A 24,116-nucleotide genomic window follows, 5' to 3' on the forward strand; every position below is an offset into this window, starting at 1 on the left:
GAGTAGAAGCGCTAATGCCTATGTCTGGCATAAACCGCCACGTACGGTGAATATTATAAAAAAGGAGGAGGTATCACAGGCAGGAATTTTTTTGGGGTACGTGTAGTTTTTCACGAATCTGGTGTCGAGCTACCGCACTCATCTGTCAGTAAATTACTGGGGTAAATTTAGACGGCTGCTATTTTGTCAGCGGCAGGAAAATCTGTATTTAAAATGAGCAAAGCTTTTCATACTGTGATATCACTAAGAGCTGTGGGTTTTGCAGGCAAAACTTTCCAGACTCTCTCCTTTCTCTTTCTCACACACTCTTTCTCTCCTTTCTCCGCTCTCCCTTTCCGTACTCATTAGTGGAGACCTCATCTTTAGCACACGCACGTGGGTCGAAGGAGCAGGAGGGATTTTTGCTGGGAGACGGACCCAGAATTTCCCAAACCAGTAAGGGAAAAGTCATTCCGTCCTGGCAGGGAGCAAAATATGCTGAGAGGTTTGTGTCAAATCTGCAGCTCTTCCAGAAGTAAAGATATTTGGTTCCAAACCTAATAGATTTCAGTTAGGCTCAGTGTTGATCTCCATAACTAATGGAATCACTCCATAACTAATCGCCAAACGAATTCTCTTCCCCTCTTCAAAGTCCTACCGAGAGCTCACCTCCTCCAAGAGGCCTTCCCAGACTGAGCTCCCCCTTTTCCCTCTGCTCCCTCTCTGCCCTCTCTTCACCTCCCCTCAGCTGAGCCCCCTTCTGCCCCCCTTTCCCTCTGCTCCTCCCCCTCTCCCTTCCCCTCCCCTCGGCTCCGGGCTCGTCCGCTCATTTGTATATATTTTTATTACCCTATTTATTTTGTTAATGAGATGTCCATCCCCTTGATTCTATTTATTGCTATTGTTTTTGTCCGTCTCCCTCGATTAGACCGTAAGCCCGTCACTGGGCAGGGACTGTCTCTATCTGTTGCCGATTTGTACGTTCCAAGCTCTTAGCACGGTGCTCTGCACATAGCAAGCGCTCAATAAATACTATCGAATGAATGAATGACACGTATTAATGGAAATATTAATAATAATAATGATGGCATTTTGAAAACGGTAATATCATTCATTACCACTGCAGCTCTCCTTCCAAAACATTTCCATTAATACCCCCTTCTTTGTCCTCACAACATCAGCGGAAGTTAAGGAAGGCGGATCTTATTACCCTCATTTGACAGAAGAGAGACTGGGCTAAAAAGAGCTCACGTGACTTTCTCAAAGTCACAGAGAAGCAGCGTGGCTCAGTGGAAAGAGGCCGGGCTTGGGAGTCAGAGGTCATGGGTTCGAGTGCCGGCTCTGCCACTTGTCAGCTGGGTGACTGTGGGCGAGTCACTTCACTTCTCTGTGCCTCGGTGACCTCAGCTGTCAAAGGGGGATTAACTGTGAGCCTCACTTGGGACAACCTGATTACCCTGTATCTACCCCAGCGCTTAGAACAGTGCACATAGTAATCGCTTAACAAATACCAACATTATTATACAGTGGGGGAGACTCGATAGAACCCAGGCATAATAACGTTGGTATTCGTTAGGCGCTGACTACGTGCCGAGCACTGTTCTGAGCCCCGGGGAAGACAGAAGGTGATCAGGTTGCCCCACGTGGGGCTCCCAGTCTTCATCCCCGTTTTCCAGATGAGGTCACTGAGGCCCGGAGAAGTGACGTGACTTGCCCAAGGCCACCCAGCTGCCAGGTGGCAGAGCCGGGATTAGAACCCACGACCTCTGACGCCCAAGCCCGGGCCCTCTCCCCTGAGCCACGCTGCTTCATCCCTCCCTTCCTTGAAAGCTCTGGTGAGAAGCTACTGCCTTCAGGCCTCCCCCAACCGAAGGCAACTTCCTGGGTCACGTCGTCCCGTTGGCCTTCCTGGACCCGGAAAGAGAATCACCGAAGCTCCACCCTACTCTCTTCCCGACGGCAGGGCAGGATGGAGCAGCAGGCCAGGTCCTTCTGAAAGTTTAGCGCTCTGACGCTGCGGTGAAGCAGCACGGCCTAGCGGGTAGAGCGCGGGCCCGGGAGTCAGAAGGCCCCGAGTTCTAATTCCGGCCGCTCGTCTGCTGTGAGACCTGGGGCAAGTCACTCGACCTCTCTGGGCCGCAGTTACCTCATCGGGAAAACGGGGATTAAGGCTGTGAGCCCCATGTGGGGTGGGACAACCCGAATAGGTCGTACCTACCCCGGCACGTAAAACAGTGCCTGACATAGAGTAACCACTTAACCAACACCATTTTAGTTATTATTCTGGTGCCAGGTGACTTTTGGATCCCGAACAGACCTACCTAGGTGGAGAGAAGCACGAATCTGTAACTCCCATGGCCCCTCTACTTCTCCCTTGTCCTTTTATTTATTTATTTTTATTATTGTTTCATCTTTCCTTGTGGGTCCTGTTCCCCCCCCCCACCCCCTTTATTCTTAGCTCCCGAGACCCTCAAGGGCCAGGGATCTTCTCTAATTTTTATCTTTGTACTCTGTCCTAGCACTTGATTCAGTGCTTTTCACCCACTGGGCCCTTAATAAATACTAATGCTATTAGCCAACTCAGCCCTCACATACTGGCCGGTTTATTTGCTATAGATTTGTTTATCCCCTTGGGTTTAGAATTTATATCTACCGTCTGCCTTTTAGCTACTCTATAAAGAATACCGCTCCAGTCACTTTTTTTTTTCCCCCGACTGTGATTCTATAATCCATTCTTAATATCCTCAGTGCCATTCCGGCTACCTCAGCACAGTCAGAGATTTTGGGGATTGCATGGAGCCACCTGTCATTTCAAGCTGGCCGGGCCCTCACCTTCTGCCCCCGACTGCACACACTTTATGCTGTTTCTGTGTCGGCAGTTCAGGAGGATTACACAGGGCTCCCCTTACAACCGAAAACCCTACCAGTGAACCGTTATTTAAAAAAAATCTACTTATTTATTCACCTATTCGACTTCTAACTACTTATCACAGAACCCGAGCAATAAGGACTATTTGGAAAGCCTGTGAATTCGGGGGCAAAATGGGGCAGTGGAAATGATGCAGGATTATGGAACCAGGGAAGGGGAGAGGGCAACTCACCAAGACATACGAGGACCCGGAAATTCAGGGGTTTGGGTGGGCTCCAGTTCTGCCACTAACATTTCCATTTTAGTTCCACCCGTAGGCTCTCAAACAAAAAGCCCCCTCCCAACTCCCGGACCGCGGCTGGGCCTCTTCAGGAAGTCCTTCCCACCCAATTCCCAGATATACCCAGACCACTACAGACCTTCCAAATTCCCCAGGTGCCTTGAATGTTTATGCCCTGCCATTAAAATTCCTATTTCAGATCCATCCCTAGATTCCCCAGGCCACCGTGATTTTCTTAATAAAGGATCCTTTTCAGAAATGTAACCCCAGGGGTTGATTAGGTAAAATTGTAACTGTGAATTTAGGTCTCCCGTCTCCTTCAACAATTACGAGCTCCTCGAGGGTAGGAATTGTGTCAATTGCTTTTTGTGCGTTCTGCTTGGGCTCGAACCACACTTTCGACTGAGGATTTAATAAATCTGGATATTGAATATGATACTTTCCACAAAGAGCCTACTAATTCAGAGTCATAACTGCTGGTTTCCCTCATCCCACTCTGCCATTTTTACCAATGAACCAGTCTGCATCACTCCCATAAGCCTTCAGCTGGCAGACGAGAGAGACGCGCTTCATTATAAAACACAGAATAGGTCTTTTCAACATTCCCAGTAAAATTTCTACTTCTTTATTGGAAAATTCTTTTCTCTAGGAAGACACACTCTACAAGTCTTTCTCAAGGATTCTCAATCAGTTTGTCAATCGATAGCATTTATTGGCTGCTGATTTGTGCAGAGCACTCAACTGAGCATTTGGAGAATGCAACAGAATCCGTAACACGGTCCCTGCCCTCAAGAGGTTTACATCATAGCCAGGGAGATAGAGACTAAATTAATTGACAGGTAGAGGGGAGAGGGAGCAGGGTGAGTACTCAAGTGGGTAGGAAGTGATGGAGTGGGAGCTGAAGAGGGAAATACTACAGGGAGATGATCAGGGTCGGCCTCTACCCGACAGGTGATTTCAGAAGGACCTTAAAGATGGGGAGACCGGTGATATACGAGACGCGGAGTGGGAGGGGGCTCGGGGAAGAAGGAAGGGCAAGAGACAAGAACAAATAAATTGGCTTGAGTGGAACAAAGCTTGCGAGCGGGAGCGTAATGGGAAAAGAATAGTAGGGAGAGAGTCGACTGAGTGCCTTAAAGCCCGTGGCTTCGGAAGTGGCCAAAACTGCTTAGCTCTAAAATCCTCTTGCACAGCAATTAGAAGATTAAAAGAACGGGGCAAGTTTGCCAACCAGCATCTCAAGCAGGGCAGGAATAAAGGTTTTCCGTATCTTTTTTTCCCAGTGTTTTTTCCCCAAGTACTTAGTACGGTGTTCTCCAAACTACCGGCTCTCAATAAACATAGATGAGTGAATGAGGGAATGAAAGAATCCCGAGAGAAGGTCCCGGCTCCCCTGGTCGACTACACGCTTTGTGACGTTAAACTGGGGGCCGATCGTTTGAGAACAAATCAGGCCCACTCTTGTAGGGGAGAAGCCGTCCGCCACCTTAATGGATCCGTCTACGGAAAGCAATCTAATGAAATCCTCAGAAAGATACCGTGCAGATCTACAGGGGGTTTTGCTGGTCAAAGAATGTTTTCACGGCAGAAGGCCTGAGAGGGAACAAGGAGAAGCACCTGCAGTCTAGACCAAGATTTGGAATGTTTGAAAATTAATAGGCTCAGGATTGGCCTGCCACAGCGGTGAAAAACCTATAAACCCTATCCCTCCCCTACAGTTTAGCTCTTCTGGTTGACACTGTTCCGTGGCTCAGTGGAAAGAGCCCGGGCTTGGGAGACGAGTTCGACTCCCGGCTCTGCCTCTTGTCCGCTGGGTGACTGTGGGCAAGTCACTTCACTTCTCTGGGCCTCGGTGACCTCATCTGTCAAATGGGGATTAACTGTGAGCCTCACGTGGGACAACCTGATGACCCTGTATCTACCCCAGCACTTAGCACAGTGCTCGGCACATAATAATCGCTTAACAAATACCAACATTATTATTCTCTAGACTGTAAGCTCCTTATGAGCTGGGAGTCTGTCTACCAACTCTGTGGTCTTGCACGGTCCCAAGTGCTTAGTACAGGGCTCTGCACACAGTTGGTGCTCAATAGATACCACTGATTGATAATGATTGATTGCTCTGCACACAGTAAGTGGTCAATAAATACCAATGACTGACTGCGGGTTTTCTCATGTTGACTTGTTGGACTTCTCTCCATTCTTTGGCTTACATCGTTTTCCTTCCCCCTTCCGCTCCTCCTCCTCCTCCTCCTCCACAGACTCCTCATTCTTAGATGGCGTGGACTACGTTCAATTCATCCTCCGCTGTATTCTTCCCTAGCGCTTAGTACAGTGGCCTGCACCTATTCGGTCCTCACTGAAGTACAAACGAATGAGGAAAGGTGAACTGAGGGAAAAAACTGGTCATCCATTGTTTAACATCAGCTGTCATTTGGGGAAAAAGATATCGAAAGAAGAGAGAACTCCTGAAAAAGTTCAAATGAATCTATGCGCAGCGAAGCCACCGCATTATCTTTCTTGGGAACGATCTAAAATTCCTTGCCTTCACGGAGGAGGCTCATTCAACGACGGCCATCCAAAGAAGCATAATTAAAATCCAAGTACATTCCCTGTGTGATGGAACCGCTTTCTCTTTCTTATCACCCGGCTAAGATGAGAAAAGATCCCTCTGCCTAGGGCTTAAGTGCAATGCAGGGATATCAGCATTACCTGATTCTTCGATTCTCATTTTTTTATTAGGGTTATCGATGCTGTCATCATCGGACATTTCCATTTCCTCCTCCCGACGTATCCCCATGAGCTGTTCGCTGTGAGCGTTCCGAAGCTCCTGCAAGCAAAGGACAGCCAACCTTTAGAATCACGGACCGTACACCGATTCACTTTTTCTCCATCGCCTTAAAACAACAACAACAACAACAACATCAATACTGGTACAGAGTCGGAACGCTCACACCCCACCCCAATCCTGCTTTTCTCATTTCAAATACTCCTCTCCTCCTAGACCTGAATCGGTGGTATTTACAGAGTGCTCACTATGTGCAGAGCACTGTACTAATCGCTTGGAAGAGTACAATACGACAGAATTAGCAGACACCTTCCCCGCCCATAACAAGTTTACAGCCTAGAGACGAAGTTCAGGTATGGAGGAAATACAGAAAAGGGGTCAGTCCAGTGTTTGAATGGAAAGATGATAATCGTAGGGAAGAAGAAGACTTTTTCAGTCCTACAGTCTTGATATAAGTCAGGAATTCTTTAAGCAGAACAGCATAATAGAGTCAGGATCACGTCTATCCACTCTATTGTATCGTACTTTCCTGAATGCTTAGTACTAAATGCTCTGCACACGGTAAGCACTCAATAAATACCACTGACGGACTGACTGATCGATTGAATACTTTGCAACTCTGTAAGCTCTTCTTACCTTGGGTAAATAGCACTCAATAAATACCACTGACGGACTGATTGATCGATCGAATACTTCACAACTCTGTAAGCTCTTCTTACCTTGGGTGAATGCTCTGCCCGAAACTTCTGACTGCATTTTGTTCAATTTTGAGGCAAGGACCGGCTTAAACTCATGGTTTAGCATAGCACGTTTTGGGTACTTGATGGTGAAACCCCACAGTGCCCGATAACGCTTCATAGTGCACAGGCTTAAAGCGCCCTTTTTAAGAGTGGATATCAGCCAACACCCTTAGTTTTAAACTGGGGCCGACGAGAAAGTCATAGTTTGTCTCTAAAGAAACAGCCTGCAACTCACTGCAGGAGAAAATGGGGCCCGTGAAATGAGAATAAACATCCACTGGGGAGGGTGTGGACCCGTTCCCTCAGGACCAAGAGGACGGAAAAGCCTCCCGATTCCGCCAGGCCGCCAAGGAGATGGAGAGACTTCGAGCCTGTCGGAAATAATATTACCAGGTGCGAGACAAGGAGGCCGAACTGGGATGAGTCGAAGGTTTTTCAGATGGTAGACAGCTAAATTTTCTATTGACAGAGAGCTCAATTCCCACAGAAGTGGCTTGAAAATGCTTGGAACAAGGAAAAGTCAGGTGCAAAGAGTAACTGGGTCTGGAAAGGTCCGTTGTTTATGCCCTGCAATTAACGATAAACTCTCTCAGAAGCTGTTCCGAAGAGAGGGCTGAAGGAAAAAAAAACACTGAGGGTGTTTCCACAGGATGCCTCAGGTTCAGCAGTAACTCATTTGTACACTCTAATAAATCTGTAAAGGTGTTGCAGATAATTAACAGATGCTGTAAAAGGGAACACATTGAAAAATCAAGCCAATTATCAAGCTTGTACATAACTGAGAAATTATCCACAATGGTAAATTACAAACTGGTATTTAATCAATTAAGCACCATGTAGGAGAGAAAATCAAAGGTAATTTATGATTCTACTCCGAAATAAATAGCCAAGGGAGGGAGAGGCCCAGAAACCTGCTAAAATAATGGACACCGGTATTCTGCATGACTGAACAACAATTGGGCATCCGATATCTACTTCACCTTTCTCCCAGAGAAGACAAAAGGCCTATCCTCTCCCCCTTTTCTCCTTCCCCTGGGGAGAGGGAACGGTTCCACCAGGAGAGGAGGAGGTCAGAGGAAGCTAGCAAGGTGATTTTTAACAACAGATGGCAAACAAAACGGTTCAAATCCCCCCCGCTATTATTTGTTGCCATTCCCACGCTTGAGACGGGAGGAAACTGGGCCACGCACGACCTCAACGGTGGGCCACGTTGCTCTTTTCTTACGTTTCCTTTTTAAGTCAAGGAGTTTTCTTGAAGGAGAAAATAAATTGGGTTTGGGTTTCAAAACCAGAAACACAGTTTGTTGATTCCCATCTGTGCCTTTCACAATCCTGCATCTGGGCATTTCACCACATCTTTCCGACTTGGCCTACTTTTCGGGACAGGCTCGACCCCTTTCCTAATGTTACATAAAACCCAAGTGAACGGTATTTTATCTGCCTCCATCCTCGCAGGGATCTGCGAATCGAATAGAGAATATCATTCTCAATAATGAATCGCAACGGCACTTTATTTCAAGTGTCCCATTATTTTGAAATTATTGGGAATTCTCCGTAAAAATCAACGAGAGCAAAGAATTCATTCGGTATTCATGTTGACGGTACATCCAGTTCTACTGATATTCAACTGTAATTTAGCATTAGTTAATGGGCACTTAAAATGCAACCCGAATGATTTACACCACAGCAATTTGCTACTCCTCAGATGATATGTAAAACGCTCATTTTAACAAGTGCGCTCCAAAATCATTTTAAAAGTACACCTTACCTTCTAAAATTTTTTGATTGGAAACGGGGAAGTTTTTTTTTTAGAGAGCTGTAAGATTAACACGCTGTACTAGATATGACGGAGGATCTGGATGAAAATTACCTCGATAACGAAAGACAAAAACAAAGATAAATAGCGTACTTACTTTTTTTAAAGTACAGGCTCATAGTGTACACTAAAGTACATTGCTGGATTTTAAATGAAAGCCGGACGACCGATGACGACAAGCAATCGGAACGTACAGTGATGCTTCACGAGTGGAAAGGAAAGTGGGGTCTCGGATTTCTGTCCCTTTCTTTTCTTACTTTTGAAAATACTCACACATGAATGAATGAAGGCCTCAGATGGATTGAAGAAAGGACTCTACCCGCAGGAAAAGGATGGAAGGGAGAAGGGGCTCTACGTCCAATCCTGCAATTGATACAATTCCGTCATATTTCTCGGGGTAAAAATGTATAGATGGGAAGGAACACTTGACATCTCTTGACGGAAAGAATCGCTGACGTCAGTCTAATGAAAACCTGAAATAAGGAAAAAAAAAACCTTCCTTCCCTTTTTGGGAGACTAAATGACAATTGGCTATTTCATTTTGGACTTACGTGATAATTCCAAATAATCTCGCAAATACGTCTCTCGGATGATGGAGAAATATGCGCTAGAGTTAACGAAAAAGATCACATACGGATTTGTTTCTTCTCTGCGAAGAGAAAGTTCTGAGTTCCCCATCTAAATGATGTAAGCTGACAGGACTTCTCCACGGGGAAATAAATCTAACCGTTAGGCTGGGAACAGATACGGGAACTGCCCGATGGAAGGTTGCCTGCTTAAACCGAAACCATTAAAACGTCGCTGAGCCCTGCACGGCTTCCTAGAGAGACCCACCGATCTGGGCCAATCCAGCTGCGTGATGGTGGTTAAAAGTAATAATAAAATCACCAACCTCAGAATGCTTTCTCCAAATGTCTATGTTCTTGCGCTGAGCTTTCGAGAAATGGTCCCATGCTTTTTGTCTGGCAGAAGCGTTGAAAACGGCCACAATCTGCTCAACTTTGGTGAACAAGGAAGTCAAACAAGACAAGTAATTTATGTTGTGATCACTATAGGGAAGCAAAGAAAAGACACTAGGAGTCTATGGATGATGTCATTTCTGAAAACAGCATCATCGATATCCACCCAGTCGTGTGTCTTTCGTACTTACATTTCATCAGGGGTGGGGATGTCTCCCTTCAAGTCGGTCTCCACAGCTTTAAAAGTCAACACATTCTCAACGTCACCTGCGTTTGGATCTGTGACCTTTGGGCGTTCAGTATTCGCTCCACCCTCAGCCCCGCAGCACTTCTCTACCTAACTGTGAATTACGAATTCTTGATTCATATTAATGTCTGTCTCGCACTCTAGACCGTAAGCTCACGGCGGGCAGGGGACGCGTCTACCCGCTCCGGTGGGTCGTAGCCTCCCGAGTGCTTAGTACGGCGCTCGGCCCGCAGTAAGTGCCCAGTAAATACCGTCGACTGACTGGGGAGTTCACGGCAATCGTTTCTAAGGCCTCCGCAGCCGCGCTTTGCTCGGTATACGTTATCTGTGTATCTGCACAGATCGCCTCAGAGGGCTCGAAGGGAGGCGGGAAGGAGGAGAGGGATGGAGAGCCGGCGATGGAGAGGACCTGGGTTTTAATCCTGGCTCTGCCACTTGTCTGCTGGGTGGCCTGGAGCGAGCCCCTTAACCTCTCTGGCCCTCAGCCACCTCTTCTGTAGAACTGGGACTAAAGCTGTGAGTGCCACGTGGGGCCCGCACTTTAGAAAATGAAGAAAAAAGCCAACGGACTAGGGCATCACACCGTGGGGGTCACACCCTTTGACTAGCTGGGAGAACTGGTTGAGTTTTCAGTCGCTCCTTACCTTATTTACCACTGCCTTATTCACTCTCCGGTTCCCCTTTCTCCAGGTTAGAGAAATTCAGCTGCAACCTACCCTCCGCCCCTCTCGGACATCCTGGGAACCAGTACGTCTTTCCATGAGGAGCCCAGTCCCTGCTTAGGGACAGTGGAAGACACGGCTGTCGACCAGACTTACAACTCCCGGCTACGGGCTGAAAGAAGTCCCGTGCTTCTCTGAGTAACACGGGACCTCGGTTGCCGTCCGTCAGTAACGAGGCCCGAGCACCAGTCGGCACTGCTGGGTTTCCACACTTATAGACTCCCTCATTCTGACTCTGTGATTATTTAAGGGCTAGCATTCCATTTTGACTTCTCTCGGAACCAACGGGGATTTTACATATTACAATCTCAAAGAAGGTGAGCTTATCTGAGCTCGGGTAACTCAATTACCCAGAGATAAGAGCGGATCAGGAATACCTCGGAGACCCGGGCCCCGTTAACTGCCGACCGAACTGCTCGGGTTGAGTCGGGATCGGAAAAATTAAGGGAATCTAAGAAGGAAGGGCTTAGAGAGAGAAAATGATGTGTTTTTAATTATTTGCACTAGTTGCAAAAGGGATTCATATGATCTCTGACTAGCAGATGCATCTGAATTTTTATACGTTTAATTATGAAGGCGGCGAAACAGATGCCTGCACCTTCCTCCGATCTGTAACGGAGAATTCCCAAGGCTCTATTCAAAAGCAGAATACCATTCTAACGGGTTCTAGAACGAAATAATTTGGAAAGTGCACTGATAGCGATAAAACATCGAGTACCCATAGGTGGAGAAGCTTCGAACTCAGGACTGAAGTGACTTGGCTAGAAACCAAGTATAGAAAACCACTCAAGCCAAGGCAGTAATGTCCATACATCACTGAGGGTGAGGTAGGGGTGAGGGGAGACACTTCAAAATTCAATTCAGCATTGTATAGCCCGTCACTTCAACTCTCCAAAAATATTCAGCGATTCATTCGCGATTGCCGAAGCCACTTTCCTACGTTCCTAGCTCGGCCAGCGGCTAGCGAGCGGAAGGCAATCCGCTGCGAGTCACAACGCACCCACGCCGGGAGCCGCGGCACGGGAGCGAGTCGAGGGCGGAGACTCGAGTTTACTGCGCGGAAGGAGGCAATGGGAAACCGGATTTTTACCGAGGGAACTCTACGGATCCACTACCGGAACCATCGCAGATGGAGAGCGGGGCATTTGGGGAGAGACGTGTGGGTCGGAAACGACACGACGGCATAAGACAAGACACCGTATCTAACCCAGGACCGAGTATAGCATGCACCCAATTGCCACAGTTATTATACTTACACTCTTCTCTCATTAGACTCCAGCTTGTACTCTTTTTTTCCCCTTCAATCTAACCTACTCACCGCACCCCGTTCTCACCTCCCCCAAAATCCCATTTCTTCCTCATGCCTTCCATTTGCTGGGAATTTCCTCCCACTTCAAATGCTCACAGCTTTCTCCCTCCTCAAAGCTCTTCGGAAAGAACATCTCCTCAAAGAGGCCTTCCTTAGTTGATTTCGGTTTCTAGCCCCCTCAGCTCCCACTTCAGCCTTTCTTATTAATAATAATAATAATGATGTTGGTATTTAAGTGCTTACTATGTGCAGAGCACTGTTCTAAGCGCTAGGGTAGGTAAAGGGAAATCAGGTTGTCCCATGTGAGGCGCACAGTTAATCCTCATTTTACAGATGAGGTAACTGAGGCGGAGAGAAGTTAAGTGACTTGCCCACAGTCACACGGCTGACAAGGGGCAGAGGCGGGATCGGAACCCATGACCTCTGACTCCCAAGCCCGGGCTCTTTCCGCTGCTTCTCTCTTGCAGGGCTTCAACCCATAATACCCTCGGTATGTGTGCGAGCATCTTATTTTCCTTTTTACTTAAAGCCCTAATTCAAGAACATACCACCCTCCTCTTCCTCCTGCCGAGACTGTAAGCTCGCTGTGGGCGGGGAACGTGTCTCTTTATTCTTGTCCTGTATTTGCCCAAGTCTTAGTACAGGACTCAGCACGCTGTAAGTGTTCAATAAATGCGATTGAATCAGAGTTATTTTAGTGCCTGGCTCCTCTAGTCATTCATTCATTCAATAGTATTTATTGAGCGCTTACTATGTGCAGAGCACTGTACTAAGCGCTTGGAATGGACAATTCGGCAACAGAGGCCATCCCTGCCCACTGACAGGCTCACAGTCTATCATTATTCCTATAACGATCGTCATCGAGCGTTCGGTACAGCGCTCTGCCCGCAGCGGGCGCTCAATCAGTAGTCCCGCTCCGCCGCTCATCAGCTGGGTGACTCCACTAGACAGAGAAACAGCGTGGCTCAGTGGAAAGAACAATGTGCAGAGCACTGTTCTGAGCGCCGGGGTAGATACAGGGTGATCGGGTTGTCCCACGTGAGGCTCACACTCTTCATCCCCATTTTGCAGATGAGGTCACTGAGGCACGGAGAGGTTAAGTGACTTGCCCACAGTCACACAGCTGACAAGTGGCGGAGCCGGGATTCGAACCCATGACCTCGGACTCCCAAGCCCAGGATCTTTCCACTGAGCCACGCTGCTTCTCTAACATATTCAACGTATTTATAATTACGTCCTTACTGATGGTAGCCCCTTAAAATCACAACAATAACATCGGTGAGATAGCACAAGGTAATGAGATTACATGGCTTTTGGAGTTTCAAATATGCTTCAGATAGCCTCTCAAATGGCAGCGTAGACTCGGGATTAAGTTCCGAAAAGTGAGCAAGAACATTCTTGTCCTCTCGACTAAATATTCCCCCTCTTTCCAGGCCTCGGAAAACTTCGAGGGGTTCCGAATATTCATTTTCCTCCACCCCTGCAGGCTGAGGGCACTGTAGCCGTCACCGTCAGTGCTGTCTCTGAGCTTCTTCACACTGTGGGTCTTCTCGTTATGTCGAGTTGACTCACCCGACACACGTGTCAGTCTAGGCCCAGTGACCTATGGAATAAATCGCCCTGTTTGCCCTTTCCCAAGGAATGGCAACGGTATCTGTTGCCGATCTGTCCACTCCAAGCGCTTAGTACAGTGCTCTGCACATAGTAAGCGCTCGATAAATACTGTTGAATGAATGAATGAATGGTAACCCCCATACTCTGTGCTCAGTCTGTCCGCTTAATAAATGATCCGTGCGTGGAATCTCCAGCGAGCGCTGTGGCATCCCAAGAGTTGTCCCAGCCTTCTGAGTAGGGATATTCCAACCGTGACGATATTCATTCCAGCCATTTCATCTCCAAGATGGCACACCGAGGTGTAGGAATCCCCCTATCACCACTTCGTACAAATGCCCCAGAACCAGGTTCCTCAACCTCCCTAGTCTGAATTGCTTAAAATGAAATAAAAAAATCCCTGGCTATCTGACATACTGAAAAGTGTGGCGTCCTATATAATAAAGGATGTTGGCCATAACAAGGAAGAGTGTTTTTCTTGAGAAATGGAGCAGTGTAGTAATTCTAATAATAATAATAATGATAATAATGTTGGTATTTGTTAAGCGCTTACTATGTGCCGAGCACTGTTCTAAGCGCTGGGGTAGACACAGGGGAATCAGGTTGTCCCACGTGGGGCTCACAGTCTTAATCCCCATTTTACAGATGAGGGAACTGAGGCCCAGAGAAGTTAAGTGACTTGCCCACAGTCACACAGCCGACAAGTGGCAGAGCTGGGATTCGAACTCATGAGCCCTGACTCCAAAGCCCGTGCTCCTTCCACTGAGCCACGCTGCTTCTACAACGCCTTCATGAATGCCATGCCAACTGGAAAGACGAGAAGCCGAGATATCAATTTCCTAATTACCGTGTGTAAAAATTTATCTCGTTCCATATGAGAAAGTCAAAAAGTGATTCATGTGGGGATTGCCATATTCATAAGTGAGAATTTGAAAGGACATAAAAAAAATGAAAGTTAAGAGGGATATGATTAAATTATAAGAATGATGAAGGGCACAGACAGGACTAATGCAGAATGGTTATTCAGCACATCCTACAACCCCAGAATGGGTGGGGGGACCGACTGAAGCTTTGATATTCCACGTAAGCCAAACAAAAAAATCACTTTTTGCTCCGGCCAGGAGAAATGTGATGTGTTGTCACGGGGAGGTTTGCGGCAGAGTTTAATTAGAGGTTTAGTAGAGTTTGGCTAATTTGATTAATGAAAAATCCATAAGTGGATTATTAGAAGACATATTAGGAACGTTCAAGGGATCTAGAGGATTAAATGGATATGAGGATATACCCGTGATATGATAATCAAAAGAGAATTCAGGGATCGTAGATATACATCGATCAATCAATCCATCAGTAGTATCTATGGTGTGCTTACTCTGGGCAGAGCCCTAGACTGAGCACTGGGTAGAGTACAGTGGGGTGAGACGAGGTGATCCCTGCCCTCGAGAAACATATTCCTTCGTTCATTCAATAGTATTTATTGAGCGCTTACTATGTGCAGAGCGCTGTACTAAGCGCTTGGAATGGACAGATCGGTAACAGATAGAGACGGCCCCTGCCCTCTGACGGGCTTACGGTCTAATCGGGGGAGACGGACAGACAAAAACAATAGCAACAAATAGAATCGAGGGGATGAACATCTCATTAAAACAAAAGCAAATAAATAGAATCAAGGTGACGTACATCTCATTAGCCAAATAAACAGGGTAATGAAAATATATACAGTTGAACCGACGAGTACAGTGCTGAGGGGAGGGGGGACGTATACTGTGGCGGGGGACACGGACGCTAAAATAAATGAAAAACTGGGGGAAGCAAAAGCGATTACGGATACGTACATAAGTGCTACCCGGGAGGATAGGGAATACCAGCGACTCAGTAGTCAGGCGACATGGAAGTAGTGAAGTGGCGGGAGGGAGGGAATAAAGGTGGTGAGATGAGAAATTCAGCGGGGAAGTCCTCCTGGAGGAGATGAGAATTCCGACGGACTTCAAGGATGGGGAGAGAAAGGGTCTGCCGTATCTTAAGGGGGTGAGAATTTTAGGTATAAGGGAGGGTGGTGAGCAAGAGTCGGGGCAGCACCCAAACCCCATGACTTTTCCATCACTGTAGACGGCACCACCACCCTTCCTGTCTCACAAGTTCACAGCCTTGACATTATCCTTGACTCCCCTCTCTCATTTCACCCCAATATTCAATCCATCACTAAATCCTGTCTGTTGGACCTTCGCAAAAGCGCTGAAATCCGCCCTTTCTTCTCCATCCGATCCGTTACCACGTTAATACCATCACTACTCCTCGTCCCGCCTCGATTACCGTATCAGCTTCCCTGCCGACCTCCACGCCTCCCGTCTCTCCCCACCCTGGTCCATATTTCACTCTGCGGCCCGGATCGTTTCTCTACAGGAACGTCCCGGCCGCGTTTCCCCACTCCTCGAGAAACTCCAGTGGTGGTCCATCCACCTGTGCATCAGTCAGAAACTCCTCCCCATTGGCTTTAAAGCACTCAATCACTTGTACCTCACTTTACTGCTCTCCTACAACAACCCAGCCCGCAAGCTTTGCTCCTCTATTGCTAACCTTCTCACCGTGCCTCCATCTCATCTACCGAGTCACCGACCTCTCGCCCTCGTCCTGCCGCTGGTCTGCAACGCTCTCCCTCCTCGTATCCAACAGACAGTCACTCTCCCCCGACTTCAAAGCCTGATTGAAGGCACATCTCCTCCAAGAGGCCTCCCCTGATTCAGCCCTCCTTTCCTCTTCTTCCACTCCCTTCTGTGTCACCTCGACTTACTCCATTTATCCCCTCACCCTCCCAGAGCCACGGCACTTACGTACATATCTGTAATTCATGGATCTATATTAATGTCTGTCTCCACCTCTTGACTGTAGGCTTGTTGTGTCCGTCGTACTGTTCTCCTGTACTCTCCCAAGCACTTGGGACAGTGCTCTGCACGCAGTAAGCGCTCAGTAAATACTATTGACTTTGACAGATGAGACTGAGGCAGAGGGAGTTTAGTTTAAGAGGAGTGAACAGTGCAAGATGGGGTTCAGTAGGAGAGGAATAAGAACGAGGGGAGAGAGCCAACTGGGCGTCTCTATTTGTTGCCGAATTGTACTTTCCGATGAATGAATGAACGTCTTGAACCCACATAAGCCCGTTTGTGTGGAATGGGCATCCATCTGGAGGCTTTTGAGAAGTGGGGAGGAGTGTACGTACTGTTTTAGAAAAATAATCTGCACAGATGCAGAGTCAAGTAGAGACTGGAGAGGGGAGAGTCAGGAGAGAGAGGAGACTGACGCAATAGCCAAACTGGGATCGGGTAAATGCTCGGTCCAGCCGAGTGGCCATTTGGATGGAGAGGAAGGGCAGCTTCTGGAGACGTGGTGAAGAAAAAACCAGCGGAATTTGGGGGTCTTCCCGAATATGTTGACAGAGAGGAGTCGAGGATGGGCCAAGATGGAAGGCTGGAGAGACCGGGAGGAAGGCTGTTTTCAACAGCGATGGGAAAGTTAGGAGGAGAAGGTTCGGAGGTTCGGTTTCGCCACGTCAAGCTTGACGGGCCGGAGATACGTCCATATGAGACGTCCCAGAATCAGGAGGCGACGAAGGGTTGCTGATGTCCACCCCTAAGCTTGGGGCCAGAGGGCGAGGAGAGCAACTCTAACAGTTCTGCTCCTCCCAAAACTCTGGGTTGCTACTGTTGGAAGCAGAATCCTGGACTGGGAAGATCACTGACCTAAACCTAATAATATTTCCTATCAGTCTGTTCCCACTGTCGCTCGTTTGACTAGCTGACTAACTAGACTCTCCGGCTCCCCTCTGACGTCTTCACTTCCACGCCACCGACCCCAATACCACCACGGTGCCAGACTAGAGGAGGGATGGAATGGGGTGAGTAGATAAGTGCTTAGGGGGTGAGGATTCAAGTACATAGGTATGACATTACTGGGGGCTCTGAACCGTGAATCGTGGCTGAACGAGCCCCTGGAATCGGTCTAGGGATGAATGCCCGGCCCCGGTCAACCTCCACTGGCTCCTGAAGCCCGTCGGTTCTCCCATCCTGCTAACGCAGGTTTTGGGGACTCGATACATCCCCCCGCCAAGCCCCACCACTCTTATTGCCTGTCCCTACATCCCTGTCGCAGCCATCGCCCTTGGCCGAAGCTCAGACATCTCACCGAAGGTGCGGGGATCGCTGGAGACTGGCTGGCCTACCTCCCTCTTCCCGGAGCTGGCTGCAGGAATCGCCCGGACACAGTAGGTCCGCGGGTCTCCCTGGCACCCGGAGCCCCTACCTCGGGCAGACATCGAGGTCTGAGACCTCAACAACCGGGTCTTAAAACGGTAGCAAGTGAAAAGGAGGCCAATTCACAACACCTTCCCCTAGATCGAACATTTTCCCCCACGGGACCTTCTGCACTTTCCTGTATGCGCCCCAGGGATCGCGTTCTCTGGCCTTCCCCCTCATCTCTTGAGACGACCGTCTCAAGCGATCTACTCATCTACTCACCCCATTCCATCCCACCTATAGTCTCGTGTCATCTTGCCTCATGCTGTCAGTACGAGTCTCGTCCCATAGAGACGCCGCGGGCCCATCTCTCCCGGGACGCCCCATCTCCATCTGCAACAATTCTGGTAACGTATCGGTAGTTTTCTGGGTCAAAACTCCGGAAGTGATTTACCACTGCCTTCTTCCGCACAGTACACCCCGATTCCCGTCTCGCCTGTAAACTCTCATTTGTTCGTGGGGTGGGACTTCCTCCAGAGTCCCAGCGGCTCGGGCCGGAACCTCTGGGCTATCCAAACCCTAGTCCGGGTTCTCTCGATCCCTCTTTCTGCCTCATCCAAAGCGTGAAGCCTTCCCACGTCCTGCTCTCCCAGGCCCAGAGTTTGCTTAAATCATCTTGTCCAACTCCTAGGCCCCTCTATTTCCTCCTCAATCCTTCCTGGCTTCCTCCTCCCTCACCTAGATGGGGGATCCAGTGGAGCCGTTCATTCAGTCATTCATTCAGTTGTATTTATTAAGCGCTTACTGGGTGCAGAGCACCGTACTAAGCGTTTGGGAAAGTACAGTAGAACAATAAAGAGTGACAATCCCTGTCCACAACGAGCTCACAGACTAGGGGTGGGAGACAGGCATCGATACATATAAACAACTGTCCAGCAGGATAGGTGACGGGGACGCGTTTAAGAGGTAGGAAGAGGGGGGAAATAGGATGGAGAGATGACGGATTCAGCCTTCACCGAGGAGGAGGTGTGAAAATGGAGGGCTTTGAAAATGGGGGGGGGCGGGGGATGCCGGAGTCTGCCACACACGGAGGGGAGGGAGTTGGAGGCAGGAGGGAGAGGGGGGTGAGTGGTTGAAAGAGATGCGAGTGAAGCCCGGCGAGTAGGTTGGCCTTAATAATAATAATGTTGGTATTTGTTAAGCGCTTACTATAAGCAGAGCACCGTTCTAAGCGCTGGGGTGGATACAGGGTCATCGGGTTGTCCCACGTGAGGCTCCCAGTTAATCCCCATTTTCCGGATGAAGTAACGGAGGCCCAGAGAGGTGAGGCGACCTGCCCACGGTCACGCGGCCGACGAGGGGCAGAGCCGGGATTCGAACCCATGACCCCCGCCTCCCAAGCCCGGGCCCTTTCCACCGAGCCACGCTGCAAGCACGCGGGCCGCGCTGAGGTGGGAGAGAACTGGAAGTGAGCAGAGAGGGAAGAAAGCTGATCGAATGCCTTAAAGCCAACGGCCGAGAGCCGCTAACTGCGTTGTACTCTACCAAGCAGTCGGTACAGTGCTCGTCAAGGAATGAGCGCTCAATAAATACCATTAATTGAGAGGAACGGATAACAAAGGGGGAAGATTTGGAGAAATGAGTAGAGAAGCAAACGGTCGTCCCCACTCTTAGAGTGTGAGTTCCCCGTGAGCGGGGGGTGTGTTAATAACACGTCCTGCAGCCCCCAAAGGTTTAACACGATTTAGTGCACGCACTGAACACTCACTGAATCCTTCTGGGCAAGTCGCTTACGAAGTCATAGGAAGCCGCGTGGCTCAGGGGAGAGAGCCCGGGCTTGGCAGCCCGGGGTCGTGGGTTCCAATCCCGCTCTGAGGCTCTCTGCTGTGTGACCTCGAGCCAGTCACTTAATTTCCCTGTGCCTCAGTTCCCTCATCTGGAAAACGGGGATTAAGACCGTGAGCCCCACGTGGGACAACCCGATCGCCTTCTATCCCCCACCAGCGTTTAGAACAGTGCTTCGCACACGGTAATACCATCATTATTATCCAAATCCGATGACATCTGTTGGGTGTATAAACGAGGGGGTGACCTAATCCTCAGAGATCTCAGTGCACCCTTGCAGGGGGAGAGTAATTCGGGGATCGGCGTGGCCTGGTAGAAAGACAACTGTCCTGGGAGTGTGTGGACTGCTTGTTCCTACTCTATTGGGAAGCAGCGTGGCTCAGTGGAAAGGGCCCGGGCTTCGGAGTCAGAGGTCATGGGTTCGACTCCCGGCTCTGCCACTTGTCAGCTGTGTGACCGTGGGCGAGTCACTTCGCTTCTCTGGGCCTCGGTTACCTCATCTGTAAAATGGGGATTAACTGTGAGCCTCACGTGGGACGACCTGATTCCCCTGTATCCCCCCCCCCCCAGCGCTTAGAACAGTGCTCCGCACATAGTAAGCGCTTAACAGATACCAACATTTAGAGAAGCAGCGTGGCTCAGTGGAAAGAGCGCGGGCTTGGGAGGCAGAGGTCGTGGGTTCAAATCCCGGCTCCGCCGCTGGCCAGCTGTGTGACTTTGGGCAAGTCACTTCACTTCTCTGTGCCTCAGTTCCCTCATCTGTAAAATGGGGAGGAAGCCCGTGAGCCTCACGTGGGACAATCCGATGACCCTGTATCACCCCCAGCGCCTAGAACAGTGCTCTGCACATAGTAAGCGCTTAACAAATACCAACATTATTAACCATATTAAGTCATTTCACGTCTCGGTGCCTCAGTTACCTCATCTGTAAAATGGGGATTAACCGTGAGCCTCACGTGGGACGACCTGATTCCCCTGTATCCCCCCCCAGCGCTTAGAACAGTGCTCTGCACATAGTAAGCGTTCAACAAATACCAACATTATCATTATTATTCTTACACTGTACCTGCCCAAGCGTTGAGTACAGTGCTCCGTAGACAGTACGCACTCAATTAACGCCAATGAATTTTGAATATTTGAATTTTCTGATTTATTGAATGAGACAACCACGGTTCCAATCCTGGCTCTCCCACTGGCCTGCTGCGTGACCTTAGGCAAGTCACTTGATTTCTCTGTGCCTCAGTCTCCTCCTCTGTAAAATCGGGTCTAAAAACCCGTCCTCCTTCCCCCTAGACTGGGAGCCACACGTGAGACAGGGACTGCGCCTGAACTACCTCCTACCAGCCCCGCGCCCCGCGGAGTGTTTGGCACCGAGTACGAGCTAAAGGAGCAATATAACAATAATAACGACTACTAACTAGTAATAACCGAAACAGGCTTCTCCACCACGTATGAAACCCTGAATAAACGCCCTGTGACTTGAAGATGAGCAGGATTATATCCATTTTCATCAAACAAGGGGGGAGAGCTGACCGTGCAAACCGCATAGGGAAATCTCAATCGCCAAGAAGATTTTCGCCGAAGTCCTCCTGAACCACGAAGAGTACGCTCCTTGAAGAGCAATAGGGCTTCAGACCAAAACACAGACGGCAGATAGAATCTCGGCAGCGCTACCGGCACGGGGAGAGCACAGAACACAACATCGGGACCTCCTGACCGTGTTCGCTTGACACCATCAACAGGCCGGGATTTTGGCGACGGCTCAACTTCCCTGAGAAATTCATCAAGCTCCTCGGGCCAATCCGCGAGGGTGCGGTTGGTCGACCCGGTGTTGAAAACACCCCCGTCTGACCCTTTCCCCATCAGGATTAGAGGGAGGCGGGGCGCCGCCTCTTCCGGGGATGCAGCGGGGGACTCTGAAGCCGGAATCGGAATGTTCCTCGGAGCCGCCAGGAAGGAAACTCTCCCGGCTCCAAAAGACGGCGAGGGAGCGTTGCGGCAACCGCTGCATGCAGATGATTGTACCCCAGAGTCGCAAACGCGCCAAGACCCGCGGAGTGTCACCAATCACCCGGCAGATTTGGGAGGGGCCGCTCCGTTTCCCCAGAGTTCTGCAGAAAACCCGGAGAGAAACCCGGAGGAGTCTCAAAGGCCCGCCTACCGTTTGTGATCGCCACGTAGTTCGCCGACCAGTGTGTTGCGAAACTCCACTCTAAGATGAGGGTCTGTAGATGTCGCTGGGAATGTCTGACATTCTACAGGCAGTGCGGCCTCACGGAAAGAGCACGGAGAGTCAGAAGATCTGAGTTCTAATCGTGGCTCCACCACCTACGCGCTGTGGGTCACTTGATTTCTCTGGGCTTCAGTTCGCTCGTCTGCGAAACGGGGGTTCGATACCTGTCCTCTTTCCTATTTAGACTGCGATCGCCATGTGGGACGCAATTATCTCGAGTCTACCCTAGTGCTTAATAATATATTGCTGGGCACATAGTGAGCACTTAAGAAATTCCACAATTCCAAGGCTCCGCGATCCGGACCTACTACCAGGTCGCATCAAGCTTCTTGAGCGGTTTTTAGCCCCGTCACCTCCGAACGACACCCGCCGTCAAATGGCAGGCGACGTAATCAGTGAGCGTACGCTCGGCTCGCCGGGACCGAAGCGGCGTCCTAGCATCAGCACCCTTCTGGGCAGGTGAAGAGACCGAAGGCGGCAGAGGACCTAAGCGGCTGCTCGGTGGCGGGTCGACCGTGAGCCCGTCGCCGGGCAGGGATCGTCTCTCTCTGTTGCCGAACTGTCCATTCCAAGCGCTTAGTACAGTGCTCTGCACATGGAGAGCGCTCGATAATCACTATCGAATGAATGAACGAGTCGAGGGGGCAGACTAGCTGAGGGGGCTGATTAAATGATGTGAAGATGGGTCTTCCGTAGCCTCGACCTCGTAGTGGAGATGATGATAGCATTTCTTAAGCACCTACTGTATGCAGAGCACTGTATTAAATGCTGGGGGAGAATACGCCGGTGGGAATCCGAAATCATCTCTCTTCTTCAGGGGGCTCACAGTCAACAGGGCCAGTTTAACGCAGGGGCTAACGGACCGTGGCTCACCGACCTTGGGCTTCGGAGGAGACCGTCAGCCTCCCCGAATCGTAGCCCCGCTCGACCTCTCCAGCAGAGACACTCCTGGGGCGTTAGGAAGACGGGGCCCTAAATAGAGCTTCTCAAAATGGCCCCCGCAAGGCGGTCCGCACTGGGACGTCTGGCTCTTCGAAGGGACCTGCCCTTTGAGTCGCGGGGAACGGACAGCGTGAGAAAGGAGCCCGTTTTTTGTGGCGATCACTCGAGCAACGGGGCCTGGCTTACGTGTTCCTGCTGCAGCGTGGCTTAGGAGACAGTGGGAGTCAGAAGGGCCTGCGTTCGAGTGGCGGCTCCGCCACACGTCTGCCGGGTGACCTCGGGCAAGTCACTCCACTCCTCTGGGCCTCATCTGTAAAACGGGGATAAAGACTGGGAGCCCCATGTGGGACGGGGACTATGTCCAACCTGATTAACCTGGATCTACCCGAGAGCTTAGAGCGGTGCTTGGCACAGAGTAAGCACTCATCGAGTACCATAACTATTATTATTTTAGCCCCGGAGGAGGAGGCGAGGAAGGGAAGGGAGGGGTACTAATTAACACGGCATTGGGGGTGATCACCACCTCGTGTTGGTGCCGTCCGACTGCGACGAAGTGTCTTACACGGGAGGAGAAGCGGAGGGGATGGCCAGTTTTCCCTCCTCCCTCCCCCCCAGTCGCCTTTCTTTCCGGGAAGTAAGTCACGAGGCCAAGCTTGGAGAGTGGGGAATGGCAAGGAAAGGCCCTTGTGGTAGGGGTTCTCCTGATTCCGGCTCCCCCCGATTAACTCCCCCGAACGAAAGGCCACCCGGGCCCGGCTGCGTGGTCGGGCGCTCACGACAAACCGTCAGCCGGACCCAGAAAGGGATTTCGCCCTCAGTGGTGTCTCCCTCGGGGACAGAGGACACCCGAAAACATAGAAATATTCAAATTCACACATTCACACATACCCATTAGAGCGTATACGCAGATGCCCCCAGGATTGGTGGATTTAACTCATAATGAAATGAAAGCATTTCTACAGTGTTGACAGGTTTACCATTAAATATGTGCACAGTAGAAATTCAACCTTATTTACTTTTTTTTTTGGGGGTTTCTGGATATTATTTGTTTTGAATAGAGCCCCGGGTAATTGTTCGGTTGCAGGAACCACAGTTGGGTCACTTCACCGATTGCGTTTCTGGACACAAACACTCACGAACCCTCAACAGTTGAGCTTTCCCGCTGGCCTCATCCTGCCGCTTTCTTTCCAGGAGGCTGTTGCAGCCGCTTCTCAAACCACCTCAGGGAGAGAAGCTCTACCTAAGAGCAATTCAGAAAGGTTTTTTTCTTCCTAGGCTGCCAGACCAGGGTGACCTTGGCTGACCTAGAACCCGGTATTCACAACACACTTCGGGAGATGTAAAATCTCAGTTCGGATCAGGGACTGGGAGGGTTTCGCCGGCCATTAGGCACACGGCCTCCTGGGGAAAGGCTCCGGAGACTTTGCTCACCTTGAGAATCAAGCTCTCAGGGAACGGTCCGTGCTCCTCCACGTTGCCACGGAATACGAGGGTTATGAGTTTGCCATTGAGCATGGAGTAGAATGGTAAGTTATCGTAATTACTTA

The 24,116-nt window shown here is 49.7% G+C and overlaps 1 protein-coding gene across 6 annotated transcripts in view; it reads right to left on the reverse strand.

The window, feature by feature from the left end:
• ENOX1 (ecto-NOX disulfide-thiol exchanger 1) overlaps positions 1 to 24,116 on the reverse strand; it is a 420,263-nt gene that overhangs the window by 100,031 nt on the left and 296,116 nt on the right. For all 6 annotated transcript variants that reach the window (XM_039914912.1, XM_039914913.1, XM_029048127.2 and 3 more), the window contains exons 9-10: positions 9,365 to 9,471; positions 5,841 to 5,958 (exon numbers count right to left, since the gene is read on the reverse strand). In XM_039914912.1, coding sequence (XP_039770846.1) covers positions 5,841 to 5,958; positions 9,365 to 9,471 — 225 coding nt within the window. The remainder of the gene's footprint in view (positions 1 to 5,840; positions 5,959 to 9,364; positions 9,472 to 24,116) is intronic.

This window comes from Ornithorhynchus anatinus, chromosome 20 (genome assembly GCF_004115215.2).
Source record: "Ornithorhynchus anatinus isolate Pmale09 chromosome 20, mOrnAna1.pri.v4, whole genome shotgun sequence".
Taxonomy (NCBI): Eukaryota; Metazoa; Chordata; class Mammalia; order Monotremata; family Ornithorhynchidae; genus Ornithorhynchus; species Ornithorhynchus anatinus.